This window comes from Canis aureus, chromosome 10 (genome assembly GCF_053574225.1).
Source record: "Canis aureus isolate CA01 chromosome 10, VMU_Caureus_v.1.0, whole genome shotgun sequence".
In the NCBI taxonomy this organism is placed as follows: Eukaryota; Metazoa; Chordata; class Mammalia; order Carnivora; family Canidae; genus Canis; species Canis aureus.
The window spans coordinates 57,312,258-57,325,230 of NC_135620.1; the positions used below are offsets into that span (position 1 = coordinate 57,312,258).

The 12,973-nt window shown below is 46.3% G+C and overlaps 1 protein-coding gene across 2 annotated transcripts in view; it reads right to left on the minus strand.

Annotated features, from left to right (window-relative positions):
- Positions 1–6,772, minus strand: part of TBC1D2 (TBC1 domain family member 2) — a 50,773-nt gene extending 44,001 nt beyond the window's left edge. For both annotated transcript variants that reach the window (XM_077912659.1, XM_077912660.1), the window contains exons 1-2: positions 6,234–6,772; positions 1,635–1,776 (exon numbers count right to left, since the gene is read on the minus strand). In XM_077912659.1, the coding sequence (XP_077768785.1) occupies positions 1,635–1,776; positions 6,234–6,587 (496 nt within the window). In that variant the 5' untranslated portion in view covers positions 6,588–6,772. The remainder of the gene's footprint in view (positions 1–1,634; positions 1,777–6,233) is intronic.
- Between the last annotated feature and the right edge of the window lie 6,201 nt (positions 6,773–12,973).

Consider the following 12,973-nt stretch of genomic DNA (forward strand, 5'->3'; position numbering starts at 1 on the left):
AGTGCTGGGCGGCTTCCAAGGGGAGGTTGGCAAGAGCAGAAGGCAACACTGAAGTGTGGCTATAAAGAATAAGCAGGAACTTGCCAGAGAACTCTGGTGCTGCTGAAGCTCGCAGCAAGAGGCAGCCACTGAGGGTGCAGACAGAGGTAAGGCGAGGGAGGAAGAGCCCTGAGCACTGGGCTAAAAAGCTGGGCCTGGGACATTGCAAGGGGTGGTGGTGGTGGTGGGGTAGACCACGCAAGAGGATGAGGTCCAGTGCTCACTTTAGAAAGCCCACTTGGGGGATGCCTGGATGGCTCAGCGGTTGAGTGTCTGCCTTCAGCTCAGGTTGTGATCTCAGGGTCCTGGGATCAAGTCCCTCACTGGGCTCCCTGCATGGAGCCTGCTTTTCCCTCTGCCTGTGTCTCTGCCTCTCTCTGTGTGTCTCATGAATAAATAAATAAAATCTTAAAAAAAAAAAAAAAAAAAAGAAGAAAAAAAAGCCCCCTCGGGCTGCAGTGGGGCAGATGGGTCCGAGGTGGCAGGCTGGGACACAGGACAGGGGCGAGAAGCCTGCTGGGGTTTTCCAGTGAGGATCTAGGGCCTGACCCAAGGCAATGACCATGAGCAGAGGCGACTGTGGGGCAGAGGCTGGGGGCAGACATGGCCAGTGTGGTGACTGAGCGGCTTGGCTCACCGAGACTGTTGAAGGGGTGAGGGCAGCTCCCTGTTACTGGAGTAACTGGGTAAACAAGGGTCAGAGTAAGTGGAAGGGGGGGAGCTGGGGGAGCAGAGGGTCAAGGGCAGGTGAGCTCAGTATGGCACATGCAAAACATACAGGTCCGGAGGTCCAGAGCCGCCTGGCCATAAGTCATGCCTATTCGCCTATTCGGCCTCCCTGCCACCCGGGGATAAGGGTCTGAGCCACACTTCATCACTGAGCTGTGACAAGGCTCCAAGCTCTTACAGGGGCAGCTGGGAGTGGTCTGCCCCATCCTCCACCTGCTAACCATATTGCCAGTCGCGCCGTGGTGTGGGGATGGGAGGGGATGATCTCTAGGACTCCTCCACGCTGGAGATGTCCTAGGATTTGAGATCAAGAAACTTCCTTTGCGGGCCACATGTGAGTGATGGTTTCTGCCTTACGGAAATACTACGGACACAATCACTGATCCCCGACTCGCAGCACAAAAGAATGCGTGTCAGAAGCAGCAACAATCACTGCTCACCAACCTTCCTCACAGCAACCCTGCTCAAGTTTCATTTCTCCAGACCTTCCCATAATAGTCATCAAAATAGCAGCTGCTGTCTCCTGAGCTCTGACGATGTGCAGGCATTGTCCCAACCACTTAAGGTGTATGGATTCATTTAATCCTCATAATAACCCTGAGGAGTAGGTTTAACTTATCAAGCTCATTTTATACGGAAGGAAACTGGAGCTCAGAAAGACTAAGCAACTTGCTTAAGACTACACAGGATTAGGATCTAAACCCAGACGTCCTAGCCTCGGAGCCCCTATTCCTGCCCTCCATGCTACATGGTATCCTAACTGATACTGACTCCCATCTCTGGCAGTTTGCTTCCTAAATGGGAGGGGAGAGGCTGGGTCACTGAGAGCCCTGAGGGTGTGGGCAGAAGGCAAACCCATTGGGTACCTAGCTCGAGGCGCAGGGCAGGCCCATTCCCAGCCAGGGCAGCATCGGGGGCGGCGGGAGGTGCAGGCGGGCTGTTGTAGAACTCCCAGCGCTTCATCTGCAGCTGCTGCAGCCAGTACAGCATCACTTGCTTGGTGGCGGCCTGAGAAGCACAAGGGTTAATTGGTATGGCCCTGTGTCCTCAGGGTGGCACCGGGTGTAGAATGTGGGAAGCTCATGGGAGGCTTGGTAATTCTCTCCCTCCCAGAAAAAAAGTTGTCATTGCAGATGGGTTCCCACCTCTGAAACACCACCTATTTCTTGGCCACAGAAGATAATCAGGCTCCAGTCCCAAACTCTCAGGTTCCTTAAACTTTCTGGGTCTCAGTTGTCTCATCTGGGCTATGATGATGACAGCACTCCTGTCACAGGGCAGTTACGAGGATGCGATGAGGTAAGGGAAGTGAAGCGCCCAGCACAGTAGCTGACACACTCCAAGTGATCAAAATGTGCTCCCTGGACAAGGGCATTTGGTGGTGGTAAGAGACAGGGAGAGAGCTTGGAAATTCTGGCCTGTGTGGGGTCCTGGAACCATCACCATCTCCCTGTGCGACAATGCAATGTTTTTTAACTGACTGTGTTTCATAAGAAACATATATTATTGAAATGACCAAAAATATATTTTTCATATATATTTGATCTTTGTCCATGGTTTCTGGCTCACAGCTCCTAAATCCTTTGGAATTTCCTGGGATAAGGGTGAAAAAGATGACTTTTGTTGTTTTAATACGGTAACTCTCGGAAAGCCCTTAGGTGACCCAATGATGGGGGGCTGATTGCCAGGAGAACCAATCCTGTGATTAGAGGCTAGGACTTTTCAGTTCCACCCCTGCCCTCTCAGGAGGAGAGAGTGGTAAACGACTTAGTAATCATGACTAGGTAATGAAGTCTCCATAAAACCCCAAAGGACTGGCTTTGGAGAGCTTCTGGGTTGGTGAAAACAGAGATGTGGAAAGAGTGGCACACACCTGGAGAGGTTGTAGAAGTTCCTGCCCCTTCCCCATACTTTGCTCTGTGCATCTCTTCATCTGGCTGTTGATTGGTTTCCTTCATCATATACTTTAATAAACTGGTAAGTTTTTTTATTTTTTTAAAATTTATGATAGTCACACACACACACACAGAGAGAGAGAGGCAGAGACACAGGCAGAGGGAGAAGCAGGCTCCATGCACCGGGAGCCCGACATGGGATTCGATCCCGGGTCTCCAGGATCGCGCCCTGGGCCAAAGGCAGGCACTAAACCACTGTACCACCCAGGGATCCCCTAAACTGGTAAGTTTAAGTGTTTCTCTGAGTTCTGGGAGCCACTCTAGCAAACTAATGGAACCTGAGGAGGAGGTCATTGGAAACTCCAATCTGTAGCCGGCTGTCACGCACACAAGTGACAGCCTGGGGCTTGTGACTGGCATCTGAAGGTATGGGGTCAGTCTTCTAGAACTGAGCCCTTAACCTGTGGGATCTGATGCTGTCTTTGGATAGACAGTGTTAGAATTGATTTGGGAGTGCCTGGCTGGCTCAGTTCGTAGAGCATGGAACACTTGATCTCAGGGTTGTGAGTTTGAGCCCCACATTGAGTATGGAGCCGACTTAGAGAGAGAGAGATAGAGAATTGAGTTGAATTCTCAGGCACCAGCTGGTATCTGAGAATTGCTTGGTGTTGGGGAGGTAGGGTGGGGGGCACCCTCCATGCTCCACATTGGAACTGGGTCCAGAAATCCTAAAAGATTGACTTTTTAATGAAATGGAGATAATCCCTCCTTTGTTTTGGGGATGCATCGAAATCATGAATATGACTGGGGACTGGAAAGCCATATGCACATAGTAACAACACAGTGGCACCCTCCAGGTACCCCAAACAAGGCAATGGTTGATGGGGATCATTAGTCTCCCAGCCTTGGATGATCCAAATATCTATTTTCACATCTATTCTGTTGTTGGATCCTCCAGGAGGGAGGCAATGCAGGCGTGATCAGCCCTTCTGTGGATAGAGAACTGAAGTTCTCAGGCAGGCAGTGACAGAGCTGGTCCCAGAACCTAGGTCTCCTCCGGCACACCAGAGCTTTGTGGTAAATATGGCCAGGAGACTGTGGCTTGCATAGAGAAGGCCTGGGATCAGCTGCGCCAAGGAAGCCCGGCAGCTCACTGGGAGTGGATAGTGAGCCTCACAGAGCTGCCTACAAGCCATGTGAGCACAGCGGCAGGCAGCAGGCTGTGGGCAACCAAAGACTCCTCATTCTAACTAGTCCACAGGTAAGGTGTGCACGAGGCTGGGGGCTCCATGAAAGAGGCCCTCGGCCTGTCAGGGAGCTACCACATAAGATAAAATGATGCCCACCAGTCTTCTCTTTCTATACACTCTCCCTGAAAGACCTCAGCCCCTCCCGGGCTTCACCATGACCCTGTGCTGACAAGCTCTGGCCCATACCCAAATACCCAATTTTATTAATTAGCAGGAGCACCTACTATATATGTCATGGTCTCGTCCTCTTGGAACTTAAGAGTCTACTGACAGCCATCCCATCCTGAGCTCCTCCTGTCATGACTGGGCCAACTGGACAGTCAGCCATCCCTGACTCCTCCCTTGCATTCCCCCTCATCACATCCCGGGTCACCTCCATTTGTCTTCCTCCCCGTCACAGCTCTAGCTCAATCACCATTCTCTACCGATCACCTCCTGACGGACTTGCTGACCAGCAGTCTTGCCTTCTAATTTTTCCTCTACTCAACAGCTGCACTGAGCCTTCTAAACATTCTAATCTCAAAGGCTTTCTTGCTTTAAGCTCTTTGACAATTTCCCACAGCCCACAGGACAAAGTCCAAGCTCCCAGGCCTAACTCACAAATGCCCCATGCTTGGGCCTCCGTTCTCCCACTCCATCTTTTGGGCCCGTCTGTACCCCAGGCTCCTGTGATTTGCCAGGACACTCTGGACTGTATCATGTTTCCTGTCTTTGCTCACGGAACACCCATGGCCAGGAATAACCCTTCTCCCTCCTGTCTGCTCATAGAAAACCAAATCCCTTTTTTGGGCCTCAGGTGTCATCTCCTCCTCCGTTGTTTCCTCCTGGGTGGACCCTTCCACTCAGCAGAAGCGACCCCTCCTGTCACACTTTTCTGGTACAGACTTATCAGAACGTCTCTACAGAACACTGCACTGTGTGTGCCAGTCTCCCTCTCCTTCCCTCCTCAGTCCTTACTCAAGCTGTTTGAGAACCAGGCAGCACGTCTGATCTGGCTCCATGCCCCAGTGCTTAGCACAGAGCCAGGCACAGACATAGATCAATTGAACAGTTAAAGACATGTATTGGAGACCCTGTAAGATAATGCTCAGCCTGTGGGAGGGAACGCATGGCCCATAAACCACATGACCTCCCAAATGCGTGCCTTCCCGGGCCTGGAATTCCAGGTTTGCGTTATTTTATCTGATTTCCCCAGCCAGGTCACCAGTCAGGCCCAGCCATTAAAGGGGAATGGAAACTGTGGGCTACGTCCAGGGGCTCAATGGATGCCCAGTTGGCTGGAAGCCAGGATGGAAGGGCAGGAAGACGGAGTGGTGTCCGGGAGGCTGTCTCCTGGCACATTCTTCTTTGATGAGTGTGAATCCCGGAACCCTCAGCTCAGATGTGTCTTTCCGCTCAAGTTCTGGGGCACCGCTTCCTAACGTGAACATTACGACCTATTATTATCATCATTTGGGTTCATTAAACAAGAATTGATTGAGCACCCACGAGGTGTTGGGCTGCATCTAGACACTGGGATTAATTCAACAATTTGTAGGTGCCAGATGCTTACATACCTTGTTTTAAATCTCACAAACTACCTAGACTCTGAGAGGTTAAGTAACTTGCCCGGGTGACACAGCTACTAAGTACCTGATGGAGAATCTGAATCCAAGCCTGTCTGATTTCAAAGCATGTGGCTTTCCCACTGTTTCAGGCTTTCTCAGTTCAAGGTGATAATAAAATAAAACCTACTGACGGCAAAACACGTTTAGTCATGCCTCTGCGAACATTTTAGGCTGATCCGAGAAACCTAAGTATTTTATCTCCCAATCTCTGCCAACATTTGCTCAGCATTCACTCCCCTTGGCCAAAATATCAAGAAGAGTGATTCAGAATCCAGGCCAGGAGCGGATTACACAGCTCATATCCTGACTCTCTTTCGCCCCAAGTAAGAAAGTTAAGGTAACTGCATTGTTAAGGCACAACAAAAAGTAAGTCTCGAGACACAGCTGAGGAAGTAGGAAGACTCAGGGATTCCAAGTGTGGTCTACACCGCTCCGGACACGCATGACCCCTAGCTGGTTACTTCTTTTCTCTAAGACTCAGTTTATAAATTCTAGTGTGGGTGCATCACCCCGCCTTTGCCGTGGGCGCCCAATGAGGAAATGGGTGTGAATGCGTTTTGGAATCCACTACACCGTGGGCGCCCAGGGTTCACTGGAAGAGATCAGAGTCTGTAATTCTTGTTCCAGTGAATTTACTGTGACCACCCACACGTGCCCAGCCGTGCCCTGGGAACCCATCCTGGCTGAAAAGGAGGGGGAACTGCCCCATTTACCTTCAGGGTAATAATCCGGTTGGCAGTCTTGATTTCAAAAGTCCCCTCCTCGGCGTCCGCCTTGCAGTCAAAGACCGCAGTGGAGAGGTCGATGCTGTCCAAGGGATTGGCATCCTGCGCGGTCCGTGAGTAATACAGGTGACATTTCTTCTCGTCGTAGAAGAACCAGCGGGATTTCCAGCCCCGAATGGGACCTTTGCCGCCAAATTTACTTAAATAGCCACAGAGTTTCTTGGCGGCCGCCCCCGACTCCTCCGGAGGCAGCACCTCGGCGCCCCCGGCCGAGCCCGCAGGCTCTGCGAACCTGGGGACGGAGGAGCTAGACTCTGCGGGGTCCTCCTGGGCGCCCTCCATTCCGACTGAGGCTCGGCTGCCAGCGCGGGCCCAACCTCGGAGACTCCGGGGGTGCTCCCGAGAGGGAGAAATCTGGGCGGGGGCGGGGCCGGTGGCGACCCGCCCCCCGGAGACGGCAGGAATGCGGACGGCGGCGGCCCGCGCGCCTTTCACCGAGAGTCCAGGTGGGGCGGCTGGCCACGCCCCTCCCGACCTCCAGGCGGCCAGGCCACGCCCTCGCCACGCCTAACCACGCCCCCTCCCCGCACCGCCCACCCCGCCTACTTCCGGCTTTTACTCCGCGCCGGTCAGCCATCTTTAGTGAGGGCACCTGCGGACAGTGAGAGCGCCCTCAGGTTGAAGGCGTGGTGTCCCTGAGCTACGTTAACTGGCGGCAGAGAAGCGGGAAGAGACACCTGTCTCTGACTAGGCTGCCTTGCTACCTCGCGTAATAATGTACAAGGACAGTTCATTTTGCGCCTGAAGGGCCGTCTGCTTTTACCTAAGTCCAGGTGCCGTGCAGGTTACCCTCGAGCGGCGCATCCCGCGGCCATTGGCTGAGAGGGACGCCGGGTGGATGACGCCACTTCCGGCGCCGCTCGGGGCGCTAGCGAGTCCAGGGTCTCTGCAGGCTTCTCTCCGGGGGGGATCGTTCAGCTTGTTGAGGTCTTTACACTGAGTGCAGCGGCCTCCGCTGCACCTGCTCCGGTTCCTACTCGCCTCCCTCCGGCCCAAGTCACGATAGGTAGGGCGCCCAGGCCCGGCTGCAGCAAAATGATGACGCTAAAATCCTACATAAAATACTTGCAAACCGGTTCTGGTGTTTCACCAAAGAATTACATACTGCACCTGGAAGGAGCTATTTTAGAGATGCAGGCATATTTGAATAACAAGAGAAAATTACATCTGTAGTGCCAAAGATACGGTCGTCTTAATATTTTCTGAAAAGGTATTTGATTAAAAAGATATTTTCTAAAAAGGTATTTGATCAAATTCACCATCCATTTCTGGAGTTTTAAAAGACGTCTTGATTATTATGGAAGTATAGTTGACACACAATGTTTCAAAATTTCTTAATAAAGCAAACAGCACATCTTGTTTAGATTTTCTAGCTAACTAATGGTAGATACTTGCAATCATAATAATTTCAAATATACGACTTACATTTGAAAAACTCAGGAGTTTTCCCACTAATAGTTCAGGATCTAATCCAGGATTCCACATTTGGTCATCATGTTCCCTTAGTCTCCTCTGAGCTATTACGTATTTCAGCTTTTCCTTTATTTTATTTTATTTTATTTTATTTTATTTTATTTTATTTTATTTTATTTTTTATGACTGACATTTTTTTAAGGGTACTGGTCAGTTTTATAGAATTGTGTGAATTTGAGTTTGTCGGGTGTTTTCTCATGATTAGATTGGGGTGATGGGCTTTGGGGGAGACCACGACAGAGGGGAAGTGCCTCTCTCATCACATAATATCCAGCTATGTGATATGCACATGGTGATGGTAGACCTCCTTCACATAGTTAAGATGATTTCTTGGCCAAAATGTTACCATTTTTAACCCTCTTTAAGTCTCAAGAAGCTCCACCTTCTGGAGGGTAGAGGGAGGGTAGTTGATAGGATTTTTTACAGCCTATTAAAGTGATTCTAAGGTTCATTTCCAAGAAATGAACAGGTGAGAGTAGCTAAATTTTTGAAGAAAAAAAAAAAAGAACAGTTAGAAAGGATTTGATCTACCAGATATTCAAACTTATTAATTCAACCAAAAAATATTCAGTGGGTGCCTTCTACCAGGCACCATTTAAAATGCAGGGCCACAGTGATGAACAGGACAAGTCCAAGATCCCAGTAAGCTGTCATTCTAGTCCAAGGAGACGGGCCATAGACAAGTAAACAAGTAAATATCATGTTGACCTCAGATTCTCATACTTTCTAGGAAGAAGTGAGCAGAATAAGAACAACAGAATTTAATGTTTCTGGTGTAGGGACAGGCACATCAATGGAGCAAAGTAAGTTCAGAAAAACATACAAATAAGTGTAGGAATGTGGTACAGGGCAGGGTTTCTCAACCTTTCCCCCATTATTATCCCTAAAGGAGCCTTTTCAGACTTTTTCCCTAATCACCACCTCCCATAAAATTTTAATACCACAGATATAACATGTATCTCTATGTACTGCACATATGTCTGTGCTTTATACATAAAAAGAGTAGGATTTTTCTTCTGTGCCCCAAGACCAATTTTCAACCCGTTGGGGGTGATGTCCCTATCGAGAAAACATTGTATTGGAATGTCAGATAAAGTTAGAATTTCAAATCAGTAGGGGACATGATGAGCTAGCTCTTCAATAAGTTAGTTTAGATATTCCCATAATATTGTATATCAAATCGTGTTTATGTACATTAGAAAATTTTACCTTAAAATGAAAGCATAATATATATTTAAACGGAGTGTTATTCAGCCTTAAATAGGAACAAAATTCTGATAGATGCTATGATATGGATGAGCCTTGTAAATATTCTGCTAAGTGAAATGAACAAGACCCCGAAGGACAAATATTATATAGTTCCACTTACATGAGGTACCTAGAATAGGCAAAATGCCTATTTTAGGTACTTAGAATAGGCAAATTTCTCTATGAGAAAGTGTAATAGAAATTACAAGGGGATGGGGAAGGAGAAATGAGGAATTATTGTTTAATGGGTATAGAGTTTCTGTTTGGGATGATGAAACACTTCTAGAAATGTATAGTGGTAATTGTTGTAGAATACTGTGAATATGCTTGATACCACTGAATTGCCACTTAAAAATGGTTAAAATAGTAAATTTTGTTATGTATATTTTACCACAATACAGAATTTTTTTAAGTGAGACCATAAAATACCCAAAGAGAATAAAGGCAGATATTTATATACTCTTGGATCGAGGAAAGGAAGGCCTTCATGAGCCCAACATCAAAAACAGCACACAGAAAGCAAAATATTGCTGGATTGACCTTAGAAATATTACAAATGTGTGTGCCAGAAAATCTCAGGAACCACCTAAAAAGACAAGTATGAGTAAGAACATTTTTTGAAACACATTTGTAACACGTGACACGGGGTTAAAATTTATAAGCAGCACACACAAGTCAGTAAGTCAGAGAAGCAGTGAAAATAATGGACAGATCAACAATCCATTCACACACACACACACAAAAAAGACTAAATGTGTAAACAGCAGAACCTTTTAACTACTTCAGTAATTTTGACCTATAATATTGATCAGATTATTTTTAGGAGCGGGGGAGGCTCTAATCTTCATCTCTTAAATGGGGAAAACAGCCATGCCAGTCTGCTGGGGGAAGGATCAGAGGAGATTGGTGGAAATTGGGACAAGGAAGATGGAAGATAACTTGGCAACTTCCCAAAAGTCCTGGAGCTTGTATGTCCTGTGGTTTAGGAGTTCCATTTGTAAGAGTTTGTCATAAAAAAATCATACATGCTTACAAATATGTTCATCACAGCATTACTACTTCAAAAAATAGAAAACAATATAAATGTCCAAAAATCTGAAGCCGGTTAGGTAACTGATTAAGTACTTTTTGCAGGAGTATATGGAATGATATGGAAAATACTAGGTTAACAAAGCAGACCACAGAACTATTTTCACAAAAGTTACTATTTAAATATGTATATATAAAAGATTGGAAAGATGATGCATAATGTTGGTAGCATTTTCTCCAGGGTGTGGGATGAAGAATAATTCTCATTTTCTCATATTCTTCTTTTTTTGCTTTTCTGTATTTATATTTTAAAAAATTATAAGTTAAATCTTTAAAAAAGGGGAACCTGGGTGGCTTGGTGGTTGAGCGTTTGCCTTTGGCTCAGGTTGTGATCCCCGGGTCCTGGGATCGGCTTCTGCATAGGGCTCCCTGCAGGGAGCCTGCTTCTCCCTCTGCCTAGGCTCTGCCTCTCTCTGTGTGTCTCTCATGAATAAATAAAAAGAATCTTTAAAAAATAAAAAAAATGTCTTTAAAAAATGTAAGTACACATCTGTTCCTGTTTTTAAGCAGCTCCAAAGTTGGATATAATTTCTTACTTCAAGAATGGGGATCATACAGACTTCCAGGTGTAAAATAGTCACAGGAATGAAAAGTACAGCCTGGGGAATATCATCAGTAGTCTTGTAATAACTTTGTATGGTGACAGATGGTGACGACACTTATCGTGGAGAGCATTAAAGAAAAAAATAAAAGAATAGAGATCATAAACCTTTTCTCTGAGCTACAAGAAACAATCAAGAAAGTCACATACAAAAAGCAGATTAAGTTAAGGAACTTTCTTAGAGAAAGAAATACATGACATCCAACTCTTGGGAGCTGTAGATTAAGAACACAGACTAGAATACCATCATTGTCATGGTAAAGAGTTGGAGGTTTCTAATGCAGGTTTCTAACCTTTTCCACCCTGTTGCAAATTGAATTATGTCTCCTCTAAATTCGTGTGTTGAAGCCCTCACTGCCCCCTCCCCCAGGACCTCAGAATGTGACTATTTTTTTAAGATAGGGCCCTTAAAGAAGTGATTAAGGCAAAATGAGGTTCCAATCTGACTGAGAAGGTTAGGACACAGACCAGATGGGGGAAGACCACGTAAAAACACAGGGAGAAGACAGCCGGCTATCTAAAACCAAAGGAGGGAGACCTTAGCTGACATCAGCCCTGTTGACTTCTTGATCTTGGGTTTCTAGCCTCCAGAATTGTAGAAAATAAATGTCTCTTGTTTCAACCACACAATCTATACTTTGGCAGCCTGACCAAACAAATACACACAAATAACACAACAAAATGAGCTTCCTTGGAAACCCATCCAAGACACAGCCCAAGGTGGCTTAGAGCACCCAGGAAAACTCTTTGAAGCCTTATGTTATAAAAATAAACAAATACAAATTAATATCAGGCAGTTTTATATAAAATATTTATGCCAACTTCCAAAAAGCAAAATAGCCACACCCACACCCTGCTCCCAAGCACCTTCACTCTGAGGGATGTGGGGAGGGGCAAGGCGTACAGTCCCCAGTTGGGGTGGCAGGTGTCAGAAAACCTGGCCACTGGAATTTTCATTCCCTCCTTACAAACTCTCTAGGCTTGGTTTCTTCATCTGTAATGTAAGAATCATAATCCATACCCAGGACATCCCACTGAATGTTTGTGAAGTCCAAGAGGTAATGATGGAAAATTTTCACCTTGGTATTCCTAATACCGACAGGCTCAGTGTAGTTCCAGAGGAAAAGAAAATAAAAATGAAAAAAAGATTTAAGTTTTCAGCTTAGGGAAACTTCCTTTGATCTGGATACATTAATTGTGTATTCTAATATATGCACTTCTGGTTATTACATCAAAATGTAGTTAACATCCCTTCCCTACCCTCCCTTCCTTCTCAGGAGACTATTGTGAGCTGCAATGCAAGAGGTTGTCAGAAAGCGACGCCTTGTGGCCTTCATGTTGTACTGTCCCTGGGTGTATTGGGTATTCTCAGTTTTGTCAAAGGGCTTAAAAGAAGCACCAAGCAATACCCACCTCCTTCCCCTACAATGTTACTGATTTGACAGCCTTTTTAAAAAAGATTTATCTATGTATTTGAGAGAGAGAACGAGCAGGGGGAGGGGGAGAGGGAGAGAGAGAGAGAACCTCCAGGCTGACTCCCTGCTGAGCGTGGAACCCAATGTGACCTGGGCTCAATCCCAGCATCTGAGATCATGATCTGAGTAGAAACCAAGAGTTGGCTGCTCAAGTGGCTGAGCCACCCGGTTCCTCCAATAATTTGACACCCTTAAAGTCAGTATATTTTACATATTCCTTCGACTCATTTATTTACTGAAGGCAAGAGAAATGGATTTTCTTTTTTTTATTATTTTTATTTATTATTTATGATAGTCACAGAGAGAGAGAGAGAGGCAGAGACACAGGCAGAGGGAGAAGCAGGCTCCATGCACCGGGAGCCCGACGTGGGATTCGATCCTGGGTCTCCAGGATCGCGCCCTGGGCCAAAGGCAGGCGCCAAACTGCTGCGCCACCCAGGGATCCCAGAAATGGATTTTCTATCAAAATCTTGTATTTCTTTCTGTTCAATACAGGGGTTTATTACATACACTAATGACCATTATGCTTCAAGTTATTGGAGTTGTCTTCCTTGTCAAATTTCTTCCTCCTCTACTATAGGATAATTTTTAGTCTCTTATTAAGGAAGGAGTACAGTCTTACTGAAAATACGTTTTTAAAATTTTAGGCTTTCTGGTCAGCAAAACATCATCATATCCTTTCTAATGGATCTATTCATGAGTAGTATAATTTTCGTTTCAAAAGAAGCCTAAAGAATTCATGTTTATTTGGCACACATGATTTTCAGAAACATAATTTTTTA